The 24,090-nt window shown below is 38.5% G+C and overlaps 1 protein-coding gene across 2 annotated transcripts in view; it reads left to right on the top strand.

Annotated features, from left to right (window-relative positions):
• Nucleotides 1–23,648, top strand: part of ctnnd2a (catenin (cadherin-associated protein), delta 2a) — a 275,301-nt gene extending 251,653 nt beyond the window's left edge. For both annotated transcript variants that reach the window (XM_037973227.1, XM_017429866.3), the window contains 6 exons: nucleotides 1,107–1,356; nucleotides 4,640–4,724; nucleotides 15,499–15,625; nucleotides 19,564–19,695; nucleotides 20,133–20,209; nucleotides 21,027–23,648. In XM_037973227.1, coding sequence (XP_037829155.1) covers nucleotides 1,107–1,356; nucleotides 4,640–4,724; nucleotides 15,499–15,625; nucleotides 19,564–19,695; nucleotides 20,133–20,209; nucleotides 21,027–21,446 — 1,091 coding nt within the window. In that variant the 3' untranslated portion in view covers nucleotides 21,447–23,648. The remainder of the gene's footprint in view (nucleotides 1–1,106; nucleotides 1,357–4,639; nucleotides 4,725–15,498; nucleotides 15,626–19,563; nucleotides 19,696–20,132; nucleotides 20,210–21,026) is intronic.
• The last annotated feature ends 442 nt before the right edge of the window (nucleotides 23,649–24,090 follow it).

The raw sequence follows: 24,090 nt of genomic DNA, 5'->3' as shown, positions 1-24,090 counted from the left end.
GGAACGCCCTGGGATTCCCCCGGAGGAGCTGGCCCAAGTGGCTGGGGAGAGGGAAGTCTGGGTCTCCCTGCTTAGGCTGCTGCCCCCACGACCCGACCCCGGATAAGCGGAAGAGAATGGATGGATGGATGGATGAACCCTGAGGAGACCCTGACCCTAGCCCTGAGCCAAAAGGCCCTAACCCCTTAATGAAACACATTTCATCAAAAGATGTACATGAACAACTGAATAACTTTTAAAGTCAACCCAATTTAAGATGGCTTGGGACAACCAACTGACATTAGTAAAGACTGAATTGACTATAAGTTGGCTAGTTTTGGTAGTAGCTGAGCCTCATCCCTCATACATACTCTTAGCTGTACCACATATTGTGAGAGCTCACAATATTGCATGAGCTCCCACAAAACATCATTTACACGATTCAACCAAAATGGCAATAACTCTCCTTTCAGCATAAGATGATCTTAGTTTAATACTTGAGCCTCAAAGGCAGTGGCCATGTATTCCTTCAAGAAATGCTAGACCTTTATTTTTGGTATGTTTAATTTAGCAGGAGCATGTTACTGAATACCTTATTGTGTGCCTGACTTTATATAGTCATAGATGGTTTTTTTTCTTTCTTTTGGCATTTCCTTTCTGACATACACACTAACACCACTCTGACCCCCTCATTTTTTAAATATCATCGCCGCCATCTTTTCTACCCTCTGACCAAACATATTCATGCGTTTTTTTTTTAATCTGACATTATCTCCTGTACTAATTACTCCCACTCTCTGTTTCTTCTATGTTTCCTGTCACCCATATTTTGGAAATTATCCTTTTTTTTGTTACCTATGTCAGCTTTTTTACCAAAATATCAGAGGAAGTCGCTTTTATTGATTTGTTTTTCTTTGTGTGTGCATCAAAGGATTTCAAATGTATCCCCTGTAAACAAATCTTTACGAACATTTTCCAATAATTTGCTGGTCATTATTATCCCTTTTCCCACTCTTTTTGTCATCAATACCTACATAATAGCTGGTCATAAACTTTTGTTTTGATGGGAGTATGAGCCATCGGAAAGCAGAAATTTTACATCTCTTTTTTGTACCTTTCTTTTTCAGGTAAATATGCCATGAGAGATTTGATCCATCGGTTACCGGGCAGTAGTAGCAGCAGCAACAATAACGCCACCAGCATCGGGACCTCTGGGACCACAGGAACTCCCAGCAAGGCCATGTCCGACGATACAGTAACTGCCATCTGCTGCGCACTGCATGAAGTCATCACCAAGAACATGGAAAACGCAAAAGCTCTACGTGATGCTGGTGGCATCGAAAAACTCATTGGCATCGCTCGCAGCAAAGGAGACAAGTGAGTATGCCTTATTTAAGAATTGAATTGTATTTTTTTGTCTGTGTTTACTTTACAAAGTGTTATTAAAGTTGTCACAATTCCTAATTCTTGCCAGTACATTGGCAAGAGTAGAAAGGAATGACTCCCTTTAAATTTTTGGAAGAAACTGCTAGCAGAACCACTCAGGATGGGCGACCATCTGCCTAGTCCAATTGGGGTTTGAGAGGACAGGAAAGAGACACGGATAAACAAAGAAGCATTGGTCCAGGTGTACTTTCTATGGGAAGAAAAACACAGGCTAATGGCAGAAATAATTTCATGTATAAACATGGAGAGTAGAGAGAGTAAAGACAGCAGCAGTGTGAGAAAAGGTGGTCAGTTTGTCCTCCAGCACAACTAAGGGATAGCTCAGAAAATTCTAACGATATAATTTATCAAAGAGTAAAGTCTTAAGCCTGGTCTTCAAAGTAGACAGGGTGTCAGCCTCACAGACAGCAACTGGAAGTTGGTCCCACAAGAAATAAGCCTGATAGCTGAAAGCTCTGCCTCCCATTCTTATTTTTGAAACTCTAAAAACTAGAAGTAAACCTGCAGTCTGAGAGACAAGTGCTCTGTTAAGAAAATATGGAACAATAAGATCGTTAAAATTAGATGGAGCTTGATTGTTGAGAGCTTTGCATATTAGAAGTAAGATTTTAAATTTTGCTTTGAATGCACAGGAAGTCAATGGAGAATAGTTAAAAACTGGAGAAATATGATCTCCCCGTCTAACTCTGGCAGCAGCATTTTAGATCAACTAAAGACTTTTAAGAGAGGTTTTTGGACACCCAGATAATAAAAAATAACTATAGGTCAGCTTAGATGTGATAAATGCATGGACCAGTTTTTCTGCATCCTTTTGGGACAAGATGATTCTAGTTTTAGTGATATTACACAGGTGGAAGAAAGTAGTCCTGGTAACATTTTTAATGTGAAGACATGTCCCAGTCAATAATCACTGCATAGTTATACCTGACTGAATTTTGTAATAATAGGAGAACCAACTGAAAAATAAATTTTTATCTTTAGTGTTGATAGATGACTTTAAGTCAACTTCTGTTTATGTAGAAACTAACAAAACATTAGTGAGAAGTTATAAAAATAATCAGTTTATGTTTTTGTCTGGTGCATTTATATTAATGTTTGTTAACGGGCTTTGTCCCAGGCAAATAAACAAATAATTTAACCTAAACCAGAATATAGTCTGTCACTAAAATCCAAAGCAAAGGTTGAATTCATCTAAGCACATTTTATTGTTGTTTGCTTTTTGGAGAACTACAAGAAGAAAGCACAGCTAAATTATAACTTCCCACTATGGGAGACCAAGCAGGGTGTTCTGCTCAGCTGCTATGGCAACCAGTAGGTCAGGGGTTGCCATGACACCGGAGTGTTATCAGACGGAGGTCAAATGTTGATTTATTGTGATGGAGAGAGACTCATTCTATTAAGGGAACTGTGCTCCAGGGCACGATTACACAGAGAGATGAGGTGCTGGAGCAAACCTCCATAAATGCAAATTTCATGGTGACTGTAGTTATCAGCTAATAGCTCCAACAACTTCCTTTTTTTTTTTGAATAGGCACACTGGGGATAAATGTTTATCAGCAGTTCTGTTGAATATTCACACAGTTGCGTACTTTTGCTTTGGGAAAAGAACAGCTGCATTCGACTAATACATTAATTTAAAGGCTGAGGATTCTTTAAGTTGGCTGTGGTGGCCATCTTGATCTGTGAGATATTTTGCTAACAGATATTTGACTCCAATAGATAGTAGTTAATGGTTACATAAGAATCTTACCTAAGTAGTAAGTGTCCAGAGTATAAGTTGGGGATCTGTCTCAGCTTTTGCTACACCAAATAGCTCAATATTTTTAAAATTCACTGAGCCATTTTTGTGTTTGCTAAGATCCCTTTGCTGTGGTGGTCATCTTAAATCAAGTTGACTCCAAAAGTTAATCAGTAGATGTCAACACAATGATTACTTTCTGGAAAGTTTAATCAAAAGCTGTTCAGTGATTCATGAGGTGTTTTGCTAACGGTACAGACAACCGAACAGACCCAGCAGTGCATGAAACATTGCTTCATTTTATACAGTTTTAGATTTTAAGTTGATTAAAACATATTGCCGCAGTCAAAAAGAATCATTTCAATATGCAACAGAATGAAAAATTGTGGAGGAATTATTACCATTAGTGATTCAGTTCAGTTAATAATTCCAGTCAGCCATGACAGTGAAAAAGCACATCCAATGTCAGGATCTGCACCGAGCAGAATTAAACCATCCTAACACCTGTGCTTTTTCCTGCTGTGTCATGTCAAAGTGCCTCCTGTGAAAATGGTTCACCATTATCATCTGGGAAGAATCAAAACCATTTGGTAATGCTTTTTGTGCTCCTGGTGCTACTGATGTCGAATGCCACATTGTGTAACTGCGCTAAATTGTGTTTCAGGAGATGTTAGGATTTACTGCTGTGACCATTACTGCATTTTTCTTCTGAACTATTCCTTTTTACTCAGAAACTACCCACTTCAGAAGGTTTTCCAAAAGGTTTTTTTTTTTTTAGTTCTGGACAAACAGAAGTAAGCATTTCCTTCTGATTCTGTCTGGAGCCGGTAAAAAGCTCCTGAAGCTACTTCTACTCGAGTCATTTTTTTTAGCAGAGCAGCAGACTGAAAGCTATTATCATGGCAGAGTGGGTCATTTTAAAGGGATAGTCCAGTCAACTTTGATGTGATGTTCTGTCAAATAGCTATCAATGGTCATTACCTTATTAGCCGTGATATCAGTCACTGAGCATGGAATATGGAGAAAGAGACAAAAATCTCAGTCTAGGCTATGGCTATTCAAACAAGTGCCAGTTTTTCTTCTTTTTGTTTTGTTTGTTTGTTTTTCAGGCTTATAGACAACATGTAAAACTTATATAAATTGGACCCTCATTTGGCTAGCCATTAGCCAAGCCTGAACAAAGTCTTCTCCCCTTTTCTCAACACTTTATCTCTGTGACTGATGTCATGGCTGATAAGGTACTAATAGAAAATCGCTTCAATGTTGACTAGACTATCCCTTTAAACACATTTTAAAAAAACTGCTTTTGCTTAATGAAAATAATTCTGCTCAGAAAAAGAGTAATGGTTTTGTCTTACTCTTAAAGCCATTACAAATTCCAGCAGCTGGTAAGACAAGAGACAGAGCAGCAATGCAACATCAAAATAAATAGGGTCCAGGAAAAATGACTCTGTCTCTTTCTTCTTCTCTCTCCAGACACTCGGCAAAAGTGGTAAAGGCAGCCTCTCAAGTCCTTAGCAGTATGTGGCAGTACAGAGACCTGCGTTCCCTCTACAAGAAGGTACGTGTGCTGCAAATTATATTCTGCAGTTTCTGGAGGTTTGAATTCATCCTGCTCCCTTTGTGTCCATTTTACAGATAATTTTGTAACACCCTACTTCCTATTTGATGCACACAAATTTTTTATTTTATTTTTTATTTTGCTTTCCAGACTCTAATCTCTTAAAGACTTTTTATCCCACGTACCCCTGTGCCATGAAGGAGCAGGAAGAGTAAAAAGCTGAGGCAAAGAGGCCACAGATCTAATTTGGTGGAGGTAGCACTGGTGATAATTGTAACAGACTTTGTGAAACGACATTAATAGAAAAGCCTCTGCTATTTTTGGAAATTGGCCTTATACTCTGTTAACGTGATCCCTTTGTGCTTTCACGACAGCAGATGGTGAAGCCGATTATCTGTGAAAACACATTAATGGAGCAATAAAAATACATATTTGCATCCTGCCTTTTTTGTGTTTGGCCAGCAAAAGATTTTGTTTTATGTTTTTGTTAAACCACATTTATTCTCTGGTCAGGACCAGTCAGTAATGTTGACTTCCAGTCTCAGCAAAAACCTGTTCAATAGTAACTGCTAAGCTTAAATATATATTTTCTATCTGCAGAAGCATTTATCCAACATGACTTTTATGTGGGGAATACTATTCAACACGGGACATGCATTAAATGCTAAATCCGTTCACATAAAATTAGGTGCAGGTTAGACACGTTGGGGTGTTAAAATGGTTAGAAAAGCTTGTGTTCCCTGAAGAGAAGAGATTCTTGAATGTAGAGAGGGATGTCTTTGCTTTGGTAGCAGCTGAAAGCTCATTCCACCGTTGTAGAAACCATTGACTGAGACAGCCCGGTGCATAAAGATGGTAGCAGGGATACTGCTGGACTAATTTTACTGGAGTGTGTTTTGTGCAGAGTTTGAGTGGGTATGAATCTAACTTCGGGTCGAGTCATTCTGGGTTCATAACCTGGTTGAGCCCCCAATGGTGTTACAATCTATAAAAGGGAAAAGTAACTTGACAACCACGGCATTTGACAAAGGCAGTTGTTTAGTATTTAAAACATTTACATGTACTGATTACAAAAAAATAAAAACACATGGTCTTACTGTGAGGGAGAAAGGGAAGGGAGGTTGTGCCAAATAAAAGAAACAATATAAGAAAACACACCCACAAGAAAACATTTACAGAGGGTGGCACCAACCTACTTACTTAGTGTGTCTAACAAAAGTAAACTGTGTGCAAAGTGTATAGGGTACCCCAAACTTACCTAAGCCTCCCTCTCCCACCAAAAACCTTTTTCACAGAGGATTTCTCTCACAAAGTGCCTTAAAGACAGAGTGCTGCAGCACAAGCAAACCACTCAGTAAAGCAAGGAGTAGAGAGCTTCATCCAGCCAGTCAATTAAAGGTGTAGTACAAAGGTTGGTCTTACCTGACAAGCACACAGATTCTACACGTAACAGGGCACAAGCCCCACAATGCTTGGATCACATTATTATTATTATTATTATTATTATTATTATTATTATTATTATTATTATTATTATTATTATATGCAAAGCGTTGCATTAACTTCCTTTCCAGACCTCATATTCTATTGTCATACTGTAGCTGATGGAACTGAAAGAATTGATAAATGTAAAAAACTGAGGATATGAGTTTGAAAGGAGAAAAAAAAATCTAATATATTGTAAAATAGCTATATTAAAAATTCTTTTCTCAGAAGAAATATTGTTTTTTCAAGGCTGCTTCTTCAGTTTCACCTCCGGGGTTTTGTACCTCCTGTCTCTCACCTGTTTATTCTTTTTTTTCGTTTTTTTTTAGCTACTCATCCTCTAGCATTACCCTTTTTGATACTAACATTCTCCAACCTCACATAAAAAAAAATGAATGAATGATGGCCTTACATTCTCAGTGAACTTGATGATTTAAAAACTGAGAGAGCTTTATCAAATGATTGCTTTTATTGCTGTTTTATAGACTACATTAGATACACTAGTCTAACTTCCTAACTCAGTCCAGAAAAAAACACAAAAGAAATACTGTGACACATTTTCCTCACATAAAATGCAGTAGTGCATTAGATAACTTATTTATCAAATGTTATCAAGAGTATTCAGTAGCTACTTATCATCGGTAAACTTAGATGACTCACTTCAGTCATTGTGCCTTGTTTCATGTTGCAATCAGAGATTTCTTTTTTTTTTTTTTTTTTACCATAGCAGTCAATGAGGAGCCGAAGCTTGTATAACAGAACTTAGATAGTTGGGTCTGTCAGTGAGCATGCCATAATGACTTAAAGTTATTTTTTAGGGAGTGATTATTAGCAAATGGTGTTTGGTGAGCAATGAAGTGGCGTGTGTCTTTTTGGCTGATAAAATGCCAAACATTGTGGAACTTCTCTTAAGGTTATATAATTATCCCCTGTCCCTTATCCCGGCTTTCAAACCAACTCAATGAGCATTGCAATCGATAAGGCCTAAGAATGATCACAGCCGGTACCAAAAGTGCATTTGTAAGTGATTGAAATGTGTGGTTTTAGAGTCAAACAGTGGCTACAATAAGTTCATGTTTTAGTTCCCTGAGCTCTCTGTTGCTTAGCTTTGCTGTTGTAACAATGCAGCCTGCAAATAAGGGAAACATTCGCTGAATAACAAATAGTCTGTCAGATTTTTATTTTTTTTCTTCATAAAAATGAAGTAGATCTTCTTTCATCCAGTCTGGAAGTAATTATATTCAAGAGATATGAGTATGAGTAGTTTATCACACTGCGTCCGTATGTCGTACTGTACACGGATCAGGCACAATATTAAAATCACTGACAGGTGAGGGGAATCACACCAACTTTCTTCTCACATTACCATCTGTCAGGTAAAAAGATATAGAAATTTAGCAATCATGCCTTGATGTGTTAGAAGCAGAAAATATGGTGAAGTGTAAAGCTCTGAAGAGCTTTTATTGGTGAGATTATATAGTCAGTGTTGATGACTCAAGATCTGCTATTTCAGGCAAGAACATCTCCACAACAGCAGGTCTCATCAAGTGTTTCTGTAAGTTAGAATCCAATAAAAGAGATGAAAAGCAGCACCTTAATTCTGGCTCTAAAAGAGATGTGTCAGAACAGTGTCACAGCTTGCTGTGTATGAAACTCCTCATGCTGACCTTTATCTTCTAGCACACACAAAATGCTGCATAGTCTGGTTGTCTTTTAGATCGTGTAGAGGACTGGAAAGAACAAGACAGAGGTGACAGATTAATGCTAGGTGCAAGTTTCTGTCTTGTTATTTTACCCTTTAGTTGTATGAATTGCATGTACTCATGCACTTTTTCCCTTTCGGTCAGTCATGACCACATAAGACAAAAGGATAATGGAGCTCAGCTGGGCTGCGTTACACCAAAGCTGCAGGATCAATTACTCTGTGTAAGTCTTTCTGGATTATTGAGGTTTGGTTTTGTTCATTTGAAATTAAACACATAAAGATGCAGAAACATAAACACACTAACACTAATGCACTTACATTAAAACATCATTGTTAATGGTTATTTAGCCCATTATTGCTTTGAATGGTATACAAACTGCCAGTATTTATTGTGTAGCTTATGAAGAATTCCTCAGACAAACAGAAAGTAAGAGAAGTATACAGAGCCTTGCAGCATTTTAATCCTTTTTAAATGTCACACACTTGTGCTTGTGATTAACACAAACACAAATATGTTCTGAAACCCCACATTCTTACACACACCCCTTTTGTTTCGGTTTAATTGGCAACTCCCTGCACATGCTTGCAACTGGGATTAAAATAACCAATCCTGTGTCCTGTTTACTTGTCAGTTAAAAGTTTTAATGAAGGAAGGTTATCTCCTGTTCAGCTCACTAAAACTTCAGATGCGTAATCACAGAGCTTCAGAGCATTTTTGGACATCGTAGGTGCTTTCCAAAAATATGTTACTCGCTCTTTATTTATAAGTTATACATTTCATCAGTCGTTTGGAATTTGCTAAAATAGAAATTGCATGCTTTAATACTGAAATGAAAACTCATGTAGTACCTCTTCACTGTCTGCTCTGATTGGTCAGAAATGATGGAGTTTAAGGCTGCTGCTGAATCTGTCTTTGTGACATCCTAAAGTGGCCTTATAAGTGAGACAGCAGACAAGGTGCTACGGGCAGGTCAGCAGCAGTATCTCACTGTAGTATGAACTATGGCTCCACTTTTAAAGCTAAATCTTTATTTTAAAATGTTTTAAAATCTACTGAAGAGATTTTAGAACCAGTCATTTCATTTCTTTTTCTTTTTTGCAGTGTTACTATTAAACCCACTGGTAATATTTCCATTTCTTCCTTCATTTTCAAGAATGAAACAAAATGCATTTGACTCAGAATGAAACCCACTGACCCTAATCCCATGTGTCTGCACCATCTGACTGTACAGTCATTTTTGGATATGCTCCTCCATGGCGTTACTGTGACCTTGCCTCATCCTGAAGGCTCTGCCACTCTCTACTCATTTGTCACCCTCTCATTCCCCACCATCACACAGAACAGTGTCCCTATGTGGCCCATCTGAGCCTCAGATGCTTCACACAGCTCTGATTATTGCCACTGGAAGGCATCACAGTTGACTGGATGACTTACCACTTCAAAGATCACACCTGAAGGACACTTTATTAGACACAGAACCTTTCTCCAACAAAGATTTCTTCAGTGTTCTTCGTATATATGGAGCTTTTTTCTTCACTGGGTATACACATAGAGTACCAGCAGCACTTGAAGCTCCTCATAATTTCTGATTGTTTATATTTAAATCCAATTGATATGGTGCCATTTGATTAACATTTTGCTTTTAAACCAGATTTCCGCCAGATTTTACTGTTTACCATCTACTTTGTGCAATTAGATAAAAGCAGTTTAATTTTCTGACTGTTGAAATTGTTGCTTTTAAGGTTTCAGACTTGGAATTTATCACAAGAGTGCAGAGCTCCAAATAAGTGACTTTACTGTTAACATCCCTGCATGACATATTGTGTCATGGGTATTAACTGCATGAAAAATCCTGTTAGCTTCCAATCCAAACATGGATTAGCACACAGTTTAGACGAGAGTGGAGTGGGACGTGTTTCTGGAAAGGGTTTGTGAGCAAGAGCAAAGGAGAAAAAGGTGCAGAGGTAAAAGAAGAGAAAGAGATGGTGGAGAGAGTGTGAAGTTAATTCATGATGTATTTGTAGCTAAAAAATAAGCCTACTTTAGATTGTGTGTTTGTGGTCTCTGATAAAAAGAAATATATTAGTCAGTAATGAATCAGTTTATGATGTTCTGGCAAAGAACTGTGTGCTTTGAAGTGGGGTAATGAAAAACTCTGTCAAGATGTGGAGAAGTAAATGTTTGTTTCTGTGTGTGTTTCTTTGAAAATAGGATTTTATTTTTTGTCAAACTGCAGAAAGACGTGTTAATCACTTCCTCCAGCAGTGCCATGAGAACAGACTCGGCTCAGAGAGAAGCTGAAAGAAAAGAGAATCACATCATATAGAGAGGCAGGGCTGCATAACTGTTTTTGAACTAAAAGGAAAAGTTGCAAACCCATGAATAAACATTGACTGTATGAAAATAGCATCTGAGATTTGAAAGATCTGTGATGCAGGAGTCATTAATAAACCAAAGCCTGAATTTGTTTGTAGCAACACCAGCTTTGACTTTAGGATAAATCATGTATAATGGTCTCCGGAGTGCAGTAACGCTCTACTTTTTACCAGAGTTAATTTGGACAGTATGTGTCCTCAGTCGTGTTTGTGAGGCTGCACATGTAGTGTTTCATCTACAGCTTCAAGTATCGCAGCCACGGGTCATCTTTTAAGTAAACAACAAATGGGCAGTGCTGTTCAACGGGGGATTTCTACTGAAAACAAGGAACCAAAGCGTGGTCACTTTGTAAATAAAGCCGACTTTCAGGCCTTGTCCACACAGGAATGTTTTTTTTTTTTCTTTTTAAAACAGTCTTTTTATTTGCCATTTCTAAACTGACCCAAAATACTGAAGTTTTTATGCTAGGTCTGTATTTGGCGTTGTAACTGAAGTCCGAAGAGAGGTAGAGAAGCCCTTTTAACTTCGGGTCAATTTGACCCAAAGGCCATCGGAGAGTTAAAATGACATTTTCATGTAAACCCAGGTTTTGAAATAATAATTAAAAAAACCTTTTACGTAATCACATAAACGGTTCCCATGTGTACGGGGCCTTAATAGAACCAGAAGGACAACATTTTCTGACTCATGCAGAACAAACATATGCATCCTCCCTTTTTTCTCACATCCAGTACAAACACACAAACAATCTGCATCTCATATTCAAATGATTACACTTTGTCATGTCCCTCCTTGCCTCCGTTGTGCTGCTGTGCCTCATTTCTTGATAAATGATTTGTCCTGGACACTTAATCAGACACGTTCTCTCTCTCACACACACACAAACGGCGGAATGTGCACACATTACACACTTGTATCGCAAACGCACACACAAATCAGAATCACACATATGACAGATGGAGTTCAGGGTCAGAGAGATGCTGTGTTTGTCATACGTGTGACAGATTTACAATATGTTCCAGGGATTTGTAATTCATTATGTGGGCGTGTTTGTGGGATGTGATCTGAGTGAGAAATTTGAGTTTGATGTCCATGTGTGAGGTCATCGATTGCACAGCTACATCTTTGCCAGGATTATGTCTCCCAGGATGCTCAGGATGTTCCTGCAAATTGAAACATATCTGTTATAAAGAAAAAGTGTTATAGGTTTAGTTATAAATATAATTATATGTTACCTACAAAGCTAAGATGGTATGATCATCTGATGATCACAATGAACGTGTAACTCCCAGGAGCTCCAATTGGGTGTCTTTTAGTTATGGACAAATACTTCTTCAAATTAAAGGCCTAACATCCTGAATGAATGCATATCTTTAATTTCATATTTTTAAATCAAACCGCGATTGAGGTTTGTTGAGATAGCCTCTGTCAGGACAGAGGTGAGAACATTGTTTCAGTAAGACAGAGAGGCAGGGTTGTGTGTAAAAAAACAAAAAAAAGGGGGAGGGATGCACCAGTGGTATCCAAGTCAATCTCTGAATCAGTAAAACCACAAGCAACAACAATGGAGGATGTAAAGGTCAAAGGAGCATAAATCCTGTGAGAGCAGATGGAACAAGTGTGAGTAAAACGCTCACAACTGTAAATCTGAGAATCTGGTGTGAAATGAGTGGGAAAAAGACATGAATCGAACAGCCCTGATGTTCGATGGTTGGTGAGGCGCAGAGGGGATCCACCGCTCACTGCGAGTAACCTTTTACAATTTGTGCCATAATTGCTTTCTGGCGTGAGTGCCGCCAGACATCCCCCCACACCCCCAGCAACACGCACACAGACACCCACTTCATTTGCTGAGGCGCTAATCGCTTTTTACCTCGTGGTCCTGCGACCTTCAGCCGACTATCCGGTGGCGGTGGGAGCAACAGGCAGACCGGTTGCCTGGAAACCCACACTCCTTCTGTCCTCTCGTGCTTACAGTACGAGCTGAAAGAAAGAGACGGGGAAGGTGGGTGGAAGGAGGAGAAAAAATCTGATGACATGTGTAGAAAAGGTGAGCTCCAGACAGATCAGTTTACTCTAGAAGGAGCTATTGTATCTAATGAATGCATGTGTACATTGAAATGTTTCAAATTGGCCCAGAATAACACTGAAATCTGGAGTTAGTGCAGAAGCAATTGGCAGATTTGGTTCCAACATCAAATATTGATGTGGGTGTCATATTTATTCGGTTCATTAAATCCTGCTGATCTGTGCACAATATTCTAACTGACAGAAATTAATTTAAAATCCTACCACTGTTCAAAGATTTGAATTCATCGGGCTGATGCACAGAGAACTGTTTGTCTCAGAGTACTTACAGAGTAGATACAGTACAATTAATAAAATGCTTTCATTCTCTCAGGGTAGAATATGGGCTGCCCTGATGTTTCTTGAAATTTGAAACTGTTTTAATTATTGCTGATTTGCCAAAGGAGGTCTCAGAAATATTCAGTCACTTTCATTTTACCTCAACAAGTTTCAAATCAATATTTCTTTATGATAACATTTCCATATATCAAATTAGATATTTTAAAATACAACTTATTGGCATGTGCCAGCAGTGAAAATAAATTAGGTTAAAATTACAATTTCAATATGTTTTTAATTAACTTTTTTGCACATTTAGGAACTGCAAAGCCAACGCTGGTTTCTTAGTGGCCCTTTATAAGATCAGAAATCCAATGCAACAGATTTACAAGAAAATGTTTAATTTTCTTTTTTTTGTTTGATAGTTTGTTTGCAAACTGTGTTGCAGTGTCATCTGCTAATCCTAAAGAAGTTTAGATGTTATTTCAGGTCAAACATTACCGTAAGTAATGACCGTGGGCACGTTGTTTCAGTATATTTGGTATATATTAATATTTTCTTCCACCAAAAATGTGTTCAGTTTAAAGTTAGTGTTGTTAAGGTGTGTGATATTTGCCTACACTGATTCTGAAATGGGTCCTATTAAACAATTTTATAGTTATGGGGCACAGGAGGAGAAAAAGTACAAGTTCAATAATTTGTGTCAGTACAAAATGTGAATATCCTTTTTTACTCCCTTCTCATTGAAGACGGCAATAATTTGAAGGTTCAGCTTTTGCTTATTTTGCTCAAGAAAGCCTCTGGCTCATTCCAGGACTCCATCTGTAGACAGCTTATATATATCACTCAGCAGAATACATTTATCGTTCAATATTCAGTGACCAGCGTGTACAGCTGAGCAGCATGACAGAGTGACAGTATCTAATCGCACAGCAGCGCAGACTGCCATCAGGAGGTTACATTGTGTTTAATGACATTTGTTGGGCTGGGGGAGCCAGAATATAAAATGAGGTGAGTGGAAGAGTGCTGAAAAAACAGATGGGAAAATGAGGGGGGAATGGTTGAGACTAACTTTGAACTACTGTGTGCCACAAGATCTGAATGTAGAGCTGTGCCTGGCTGTGTTCATACCTCTTTGTGCATGCTACTACTTATCATCCTCTTGCTACTTTCCTGTCATTTCGCGCCCCCCNTCCTTGGCCTCATTACTTTTTGTCGTCTTTTGTCTCTTCCTGTCCCACCTCCTGCTCTCTCTGCCTCATCTCCTCCGTCTTTCAGTCGTCTCCTCCCCTGCATGTCCTCCTCTCCAGCCTTGAACTCCTGAAGTAAGTGTTCGAGTTCTCGCTGTGACCATTTTTACCTCTGATGGGATCTTCTATCAGCTGCTCATGATTCGTTTTTCCGAGGTAGCCAATTATCTTAGGGCTAAATTAAATTTGGTTCCAGCTCTGTGATTATTGTTGACTCTCATAATCTATTTTTTATGAAAAGGGCTTTGCTCCAATTGTCTCTAAACTAATACACACTCATTGGCTTGGCAATAATTATGTTCGGACAGTTAGTATTTAATTTTTTTTTTCCCACAAGGATGCTGGAATGAAACTCAAAGTTCATGCAAGTGTTTAAATTTGTGATTATTTATGGTGAAATGTGGAACAACTGTATATATTTGTCTATGACCTCCAGTATCAAAAGTAGTTTTGGTTTTTTTTTTGAAAATTCAAAGAGTTAAGTTTTAATTTGAGCATTTTTATCCAACAAAAGAAGTTGTTCACTAAATTACTATGATGTCATTGCTAATTTACACTGTGTATTTGTCTGTAAGCCTGCAGTTTTTCTTGAAACACTTTTGTGCCTTTGTGGTGCTGTGACAAAGTTACATAGAGGGCTTTATCTCCAGCCCACAGCTCTATAAATAGAATTGTGGGATTTGTCAATGCTGAATCAGAGTTGAAGTCATTGTTGAAGTGCCACCTCCTACTGCATGCTAATCAAAGTGATGTTTGAACCAGCTCTCATTGTAGCTTGGATCTTTTTATCCACAGGAAGTTAAAATATCTGCTCAACAGAATGTTTTAAAAATGAAGATTTTTAAATTTTTATATTGGACTTTGATAAATACAAAAGGCAAATTCTTTGAAATGCCAAACATGGATTATTAACTAAATAAAAAAATATGTAATTGACCCCATTCAGACCTTTCATTGCTTATCAGAGTGCTTTACCAGGACATAATGTAATGTAATGTTTGCTCTGATTGTTTTTAGATCCACAGCGATCACCGTGAGCTACAATGTGCTGTGTCAGTCACAGGACAACAGCCTAAATAGTGTTATGTCACATTATTTTCACATAAATAAACACAACGATGATGTTACATGAACAGTAAAGCTGTGCTGGGTTAAAATCTTTGCTCTGACACAAAGCTCTCCTCAGTCACCAATGTATGCTCCTTTATTTATGTCATATTACATATGTTAGGTAATTAAGCTTATTAAGAGATAACTCCACATAAATACAGCTCACATGGCTTTGAATCATGTTACTATGTTACTCTGACAGCCCACAGTGTGATGTGATGTGTGTGTATCTGGGTAATTGACATCCAATTTATGCATTTAGTACTAGGTTTGAATGCTTACAATCCCAGCTGACCGTTTGCATTTAAATCACCTAAAATGGATACTTAGTGAAAGGTCTGAACAAGGCCATTGAAATTCACCATTTGGACGTTTACATGACTTGGTGATGTTGTCAAAAGTGAAATGTTTATATTTGATATGATTTAATTACTATCAAATTATGTGTACAGTGACCTCAGTTGTGAGTATATTCTTCGTCTTTTTCTGTTGGTCTTGTAGGATGGTTACTCCCAGCATCACTTCGTGGGCTCTGCTTCAACAATAGAGCGAGACAGACAGAGGCCCTACTCTTCATCCCGAACTCCCTCTGTCTCTCCCGTCAGGACATCCCCGAATAACCGCTCCGGTAAGCCGCTCAAGTGCCGACATAATGGTACTTTGTCTTGATATTAAAAACTGGTCTCTTGTAAGAGCCAATTTCAAATAAAGACTCAGTAAGAGTGAAATCAAGTCAGATTTAACTTCTGGAGACTTTTACTTAAATGTTGTTTTAGGTTAACTTTGTGTTTGGTCAGAATTTAACCAGGAACAACTTTAGTTTGCCTGATTGTTGGCTCTTATCCAAAGATTTAAACTTGAGGTGCAAACTTTGCACTTGGCATAAATGAATAAAGTGGTGGAGCAAACAGTCTTTTTAAATTTTGTTATTTTCACTATGCTTACCGATCTCCCCTGCTTTCAGGCTTTATTCTAAATATTGCTGGCTCCAGTTTTAAATTTAACACACAAATCTCTTCAAAAGAAAGCATTAAGCATATTTTTTCAAAATGACTAATTATTTTATTAGGAAGGGGGGATTATTTCAAAACAATACAGGATTTGGTTTTGTAATACCAGGCGTTTTAGTTTAAATTTGGAGTTTTTGTTCATGCTGTTCTTTTAGTTTTCTAAAAGTCTGCTTCTCTTGGTTCAGTGAAATGTGACACAACACAAGAATCTAAACACTGAACATGTTCATGTACGTTGAACTTGTGTACAACCAGGAAGCACATATACATCAATACCTATAGTTTAGCCTGTAGCATCCGCATTAACCAGGCCATCGGTTTTATACTGGGGCTAAATAGCTTTTAGCATCACTGCTCACCACCTATTGGCTGTCATGCTGTAAAGTATGATTATCATTAGCCTTTAGCCTGAGCCCACTGGCCTTCATGCTTTGCAAGAGCGCATTAGCATTAGCTGTTAGCATCAGTAGTCGAAGAGCCTGTAGGTGTTCTTTCTCCACACCGAGCTTAGCAAGCTGATGAGGCAGAAAAGTACTTTTCCTTCCTCCCGGCTTAGAGAGGTCTTCAAGGACCCAGCTAAGAGAGAAACAGAATAAGTGAGGCAGAGAAAAAAAAAAGGTTGTATTTGTGTGTGCGTGCGGGGGGGGGGGGAAACAGAGACAGAGGAAGGGATGAGATAAACAGGGAAGGGAGATAAACAGGCGAAAGCAAGGAGACGAGAAGAATTAGGGATTGAGGGATGGTTAATGCAGGGAGGAGGATGTGAAGGCTGAGGATTTGACTTTGGCAAGCGACATTGAAAATAAGTAGTTTAGAGATCATAGTGCATACAGGAATTTATGTGTGTCTGCGCTACAGTGAAGGGGTGGGGGAGGAACTGCCTCCTTTCCTCTCTTCACACTTTCTTCTCTCTGCCGTTCCCTCTCACCGGCTCGTTTTATTCTCCTCCACCTGGTTGCAGTCGTCCTACTTTCTTCTCACCTCTGCCTCTGATCTCGTACTCTTTACAGACCACCCCAGTGCACAGGCTCACTCCAACACACACATACGTCTGTATCTCCTCTCTGCATATGCTCCAGACTGCAACCTGACTCCACAGAGATGGATCAAAGCAGAAGGGAGTAATCATGGCGTGCAAGGAGGAGAGAAAGAGTTGGTGTGAGGAGAGAATGATGAAACTGTGAAAGAGGAGCTGAGTTTAGGGGGAAAAACAGAACGAGAAAAGACCCATGCATCCGTGGGGTTTCACAGTGTTTTGATAGAATGAGTCTCCCAGGATTTTATATCCAGCAGCTACAGGCCAAGTCCCATCGATAAAATAACTACCTTTTCTCTCATGGTGGCTGACAGGTTTTAGGTGCTACCTTAATAAAGTCTGCCAAGATGTAAAATGATAAAAATAAATATCAGATATGTAAAAATATTGTGAAAGATGAGCTAGCCAAAAAAAGACAACTATTCATTTGTGCGTGCCCTTTAATTTGACATTTCTGTGAGTGTGTGAACACATAATTTCTTCTTAAATGAAAGATTTAGGAATAGATAAAAAAAAAATTCCAGTGCTATTTTTTTCTATTAAACATTAAAAGTAGAATAAATAAAATTATTTTGCTCTCTGAGCAAAACTCATTTGGCACTAGCTATTCTGTATTCATATACAGCTTGACAATATTCACCTTTCAGATGAACCTAAAGATCTTTTTTAAGACGATATTTGACTTTAAATTCTGCATTTGATGAACTTACACTATTCTATATGATGTACTGGTGCTGGTTAGTTCCAAGAATGTTTAGGTCAGCTCACTGAGGGGGTGATGCACAGGAATGTATTATACTGCCAACATCAGAAGTACTGAGTAAGCACTGGAAGTAGGCTGTAAAGGGATTACATTATAATCTGTTGGTGTGTATGTGTGTGTGTGTGTGTGAGAGAGAGAAGGAGAAAATGAGGAAGATTCAGACTTATACAGTAGAATGTACTGTATATACAGTATGTGTGCCAGGCTTTTCAGAAATGGTGCATTTAGGTTCACCCTGGGCTGTTCAATAAGATAAATATGTACTTTATGAAGGTTTCAGGAAAGATAATAATTAACGAGCTTGGCTGCAACAACTTTCTCCTTTCTGTTTGTAAAATTTTCCCTGTTAATAAAGAAATAAACAGCTTAAAAATATATAAAAATTGCAATAATAGAAACAGTTTCACATGAACTACTGTGCGTGATATGAAGAGTGAGAATAGAAAAGTGCTGTTTATACAGTGTAAAATATATAGAAAGTGACATTCTTAAACCATTTATGACTAGAAAAATGTGCATTTTTCTGCAAAAACACAATATAAACAGGACTTTGCTGAAGTTTGTTGAAGAAGCTGAAACTGAGTTGTTGAGGTTAAAACAAGCAGAACAGATTCTAAAAATACCAACAAAAATAAATAAATAAATAAATAGCCAAAAGCAAAAATAACTAAATAGTAGCTAAAAACATAAATGAGAAAAATCCTAGCTAAAACCTAAAACTAGCAAAGCTGTAGCTAAAAACTAAATGTATCAAAAATGTAAACACTAAAATGAGCTCAAACCATTTCTAAAGGTTAAAAGTAGCTAAAAGCAAGCATTAAAAGTAGATTTCAGTAAACAAAAATCTTTGTAAATAAAGATTTATTAGTTATTAAGTACTTCAAAAATAAAAAGTTACAAATACTAAAGGTAATACCACTCTGCTACTGATTGAGCTGAATGTTTTGACAAATTGATGCTTAAATAGCACAATATATGTGGAAGAAGTTTGATTGTAAAAAGATATACTGCAGAAACCATAAGCAGGAAAACATCAGCGTGACGATTAAATAAAATCTGGTTATTAGCTTTGTTGAAACCCTGTAGGGGACATTTTCCTACCAGTTACAGCTAATAATTCACCCTCTCCAAACATGTATTAATATATTCATATTAAAACTTCTTATCTTTTAATTTATTGCCCAAATCATTTTGTTTACTTTTGTGGAAACTACAGGACTCCACTGGTCTGCATCAGTTTTATGTTCCTGCATCATTTGCAAGTTTTGGGACTTATTTGTGACCTGTTGTTATATTGTTTAAAATAACTTTACTGACACAAACTGTTTGTGTGACTCTGTAATAATTAGCTGGATAGTGCATGGCGAGCTGATTGTTCTAAATCTGTTTGATTTCAGTCTCAGATCCGTCCTGAAACACTTCAAGTAAAGAAGAAAAATTAATACATTGTGCACACGGAGAAAATGTGCACCACATGCATAATTTATTATTTAAATAATGTGTCTGTAAGTGTGCGTGTTTGAATTCACAGACGTTCCTTAACACGCTTGGAGGTGACCCTTACTGCTGACAGGCTAAATGATGAATAATGACTGTGCACCTTGAAAGTCTGAGAAACACACAAACATAAGCAGGCAAAGTGTGAAGGCTTGTGTTGTTCTGGGTTTTATTACTCTCATTAATATGTGTGTGTGTGTGTGTGTGTGTGTGTGTGTGTGTGTGTGTGTGTGTGTGTGTGTGTGTGTGTGCACGGATAGCGAGCGCGCCAGCCTCCCCAAGAGAGATGATGAGTCTGAAGGAACGCAAGATGGACTATGATTCCACGGCAACCAACGCTGGTTTCCATAGCAACAAAGGAGAGCATACATCCCGAAAAGACGGCATGGCAGGTGTGTGTGTGTGTGTGAGTGTGTGTGTGTAGAGACAGAGTTGTATTAAATGTTTCTATTTTATGCCCCTCTTTATTGTCATTTTAAAAAAAATCTTTTTATTCCATTTCCCCTTTCACTTATCAGTTAACTTTTATAATATTTTACTTTCACACTTTGGTTTGTCTCAATCGTCACCACCTTTTCAATATCTGCCTTTGTCCTCTTCCTTCAACACTACTTCTTCCCTTTATTCCTCTTTGTTTTTGCCTCTTTTGTTTCTTCTATTGTCTGTAATCCTCTTTATGTTTGTTGCTCTGTTTTGTACTCTTTTAATGCACATGTATTCTTTCTTTTATCCCCTTTATAATGGAATTCCTTCCTACTTTATTAAACCTTGAATGATTGGCAGTGATGTTATCTATCATTCTTTTTCTTTTTTGCATTCATTCATAAAGTTCCAGTGTCGTGTGGGTCTTCAACATTGTTCCGAAACTCCTACCTGACTGCCAGCGATGACATAAAGCAAAACCAGGTGAGTAAATGAGCCTCTCTTTTATTCATACACACACCCACACACTCAGTGTATTAGTGGCGCGTGTGTTTGGTTTTTTACCACAGCTCTCTTAAATTGGCATATGCTGTCATAGTGAAGCACGTATTAGGACAGACTGCAGCGCGATGAAAGAGACACACGAGATGCAAACAAAAAAGGTGTCTCTGTGTGATAAGCGATGATCTGGCAGAGCATGAGACAAACGTTCACCCTCGGCTCAGGCTTTGTCAAACCGCTGCAACCAGGAACCCAACTGCCAATTAAAACTGTTATCCCGTTTGATTGCACTAATTATTTGCTTCTGTTTAATGTCTCTGCTGGTGAAGAGGGAGGGATAACAGAAAGCATCACAGCCTTTGACGTGGAAAGATTAGAACAGAAAACTTGGTTGGATCTCTTAAACTGCTTTAATTTTCTAATTAAAGCTTCGGCTTTCGATGCTGATGGTTAAACTTAACTGAATAAATGTAATGAGTTTGTAGCCAAGGGGATTTTACTCACATGATTGCACCTCATATTTGAGCACTAGTGTGTGTGGGTGATAGTGTTTGATACAAAATTGCCCCTCAAATGCCTGCATGTAATAGAGAATTCACAGCATGAGCCCCTGCCCAGATGATTCCTATCTGAGTTCTGTTATCCTTTCAAACCCTTTTTTTCCCGTGTGCTCACTTTCTACCTTCCCATCTACCTTTTCCTCCCTCCCCTTATCACTTTGCTCCCACTGTCTATATTTCTGTGACCCTGTCCTCGCTTGCTGCACTCCACCACATCCAACACTCCCCCCATCCACCAGATTCCAGCCCAGCCCTGCGTTGTGCCCCCTCAACCACAACAGGACAGCCCATCAGCAGTCGTGCTAAAAGACTACGACCCCTACCCCCCTCCTCCTTCCTTCCCCCAGCCTCAGCCACCACAGCCTCCACCTCACAGCCAGAGCCGGAGCTTCGATGAGGCCTTCTACGAGGACCAGGTGCCGCAGCCTCCACCATCCCAGCCACAGCCACCACTGCAGGCACAGGCCCAGCCTCAGGCCCAACCCCAGCAGCCTCCAGGCTCTGCCGGACCCCCCCGAGACCCGCGGGAAGATCTGCGAATGCATCTGGGCCTTAAGTCCACTGGCAACTACGTAGACTTCTACTCGGCCTCTCGGCCATACAGCGAACTGAACTACGAGACCAGCCACTACCCGGCCTCACCTGATTCCTGGGTCTAGTTCGACTAGGACGATGGACGATGGGAGGGAGGGGGTCTGGGTGTGCTTGTGTGAACGGGATTATTTTTGCAGGAGACTAATAGCTGATTAACTCAAGGTTGATATAAGAGGCATTTTGCAAAAGGACCTTGTTGCCCAGAGCAGAAAAGTTCTTCAAAAAAATTGGAACAAAACTTGAAAGTGAAATCAAAGTGACAAAGAGAAGACTGTGCATGTGCATGCAAACATTTTGTTTTTTTACAAACCACTTTATTTGTTTGAAGTTAGCTCCATTTCATCCCTAAGTGGAATCGATGGGAGTAGATATGAAGAAGTGTGTTTGACAAGCTGTGCAGGGAGTGGGGAAAAAAAACTAAAAAAAGAGGGAGAGCGTATGCACATGCCTTGATTGGAAGAGGGATAAAGCGTAAAGAAAGAACTGATGAGGTGAAGCTTTTACTCTGTAGGAGGAGTGAGGAAGTGGTCCGTCCTTTAGCGAAAGATAGAAAAAAGAGAAAGAAAGATGAGAGACCCAGATGGCATGAAGGTTCCAGAGGAGGTGAGGAAAAATAAAAGCACAGAGAAAGATGAAAGCACACCAACCTCAAGGCAAGAAGCGGATGTTTACCATTTCACCAAAGTGACAAACGTAGCACAGCTTTTATTTATGATTTTTTATTATTTTTCTACCTTGCTGCCTGTAGAAGTTCAGAAATTTGTTTTAAAGGAATGTCATCTTCAAGAGACTTTTAATCGTCATTATTTTACTTTTTTTCTTTTTACTTTTCTATATTTACACTGTCAAAACCTTTTTTTATTTTTCTGTGTACAGTGAAAAGATGATATGTGTATATTACACATTTTTGTTTTGATGAGCAGCTCATAAAATCATGATTTTTATTCCCACGACTGACTACTGACTGGGACAACAAATGAATCCAAAATAACAGAAGCACGTGAAAAGAAAAAGGATGGATGTCAGCGGACACTCATTTACTTTTTCCCCTTTCCCAGCCAGAGAGGAAGTCCTGTAATATTTGTGATTTTCTCGTTCTATCTAGTAAAAAATTTGAAGTGGACATAATCAGACCTTGAGAGCAGCTTAAGGCGGAGCAGCTTTGCTTCCAGATCTCAATCAAGAAAAGTGCTTTTTTTGTTCTCACTGCCAAAACAATATACAGATGTATGTTTAAAGCACACTCTTTGTCTTCAAAAAGGGTTTGGGAGGTTTAATATGTTTAACAGTGTTCAAATCCAGTGGTATGTCATCATTTCTTTAGCATTAAAACCGGTCCTTTCAACAAAATCCGTACTGTACATGGCAGTGTACAAAGAAAAAGAGAGATATGACATTGTGCCAAACTTTGACAGATCAAGGACTTGTCCTTGAGAACTAAAAGGTGGAATTTTGTCGAAGTTTACAGACAATGACTTGATAACGCTCTCTGCTGTTTGTAACTTCTCTTTTCTTGTGTTTTAATCAGGTGAAGCCGTACTTATTGCTGGGTAACTTCTCCCTCCTGTAGATGTACAGACCTGCCTCTCTGTGTTGGCTGAGCATGTGTGGCTGCGTGATTGGGTTTGTGTGTGCGTGTGTGTGTTTGTGCACGTGTGTGGCAAAATGCACACATAAACCTTGAGCGAGTGCATCTATGCATGCATGTGTGTAGTAATGTGTGCGTGTATGCCTCTGTTGGGTGTGTGTGTGCGTTCCTTTGAAAAATCACTGTCCAAACAAGGCATTCCTCCTGACAGTTTGTCCGGTTTTACAACATGATAAACAATGGTTAAAAAATAGAAAAAAAATCACTAGAATGATTGTTGATATAGAAAACAAATCTATAAATACATGAACATAAATATAAATATATAATTATATAGATATATAATTTTTATGTGCTGATGTTGATGTCACTAAATGCAACAAAGTGTTTGCGGAGATAAAAAAAAAAATGATTATGTGGTGTACAACAGGACTCTTGTTCACTTGATCCAAACATTAAAAGTGCTGATCAGGACCCACCGACCCCTGCCTCACACACACACACCCACACACACCCCTCACACTCTAATCAAGATGAAACAGAAGTCCCACGTGAAGATGCTCTGGCTCGAGTTGTGTGTAATTGTGTGTCCATGCTTCTTAGATGACCCTGCTGAGAGAGGACCGTACTTGAACACAAGGGGAAAAAATAAAAATAAAAAGACTCTTTTCAATCAAACTATTGTCTCTGCTGCTTTTAATCAGTTTCTCACAAAGATATAGAATTCTTTTGTTGAATTAGTTGCTGTTTCACACAAATTCTTTCTTTTTTTTAAAAATCAAAAGTCAAAAATGAGAGTGTGATGTATGATGCTGGGTAATCTGCAGCACATTGATGTGGTTTACATTAATCCACACCGGTATAGTCTGTATTTGTTCAAATGGGCTTCAAGTGCCTTTGAAGATCTAACAGAAGTAGATGGATAATTTAAGAACATTTTCTCCTTACAGCAGTCCTCGTAATAGGAAGTCATTTTGTCTAAATGTTCTATTTTTAAAATCCTGGAAGTTTACCTCAAACCAAGAGCAGATATAGAAAAAAACGTTCATATAAATGTGACAATTTAAGATATTACTATTATGACATAGTTTAACAAAAAAAAAGAGAGGATGGCCAAAGAG

This window comes from Kryptolebias marmoratus, linkage group LG21, assembly GCF_001649575.2.
Source record: "Kryptolebias marmoratus isolate JLee-2015 linkage group LG21, ASM164957v2, whole genome shotgun sequence".
Classification (NCBI taxonomy): Eukaryota; Metazoa; Chordata; class Actinopteri; order Cyprinodontiformes; family Rivulidae; genus Kryptolebias; species Kryptolebias marmoratus.
Note: the sequence above shows the minus strand (reverse complement) of the source record. Positions and strands in the feature narration are given on the sequence as shown.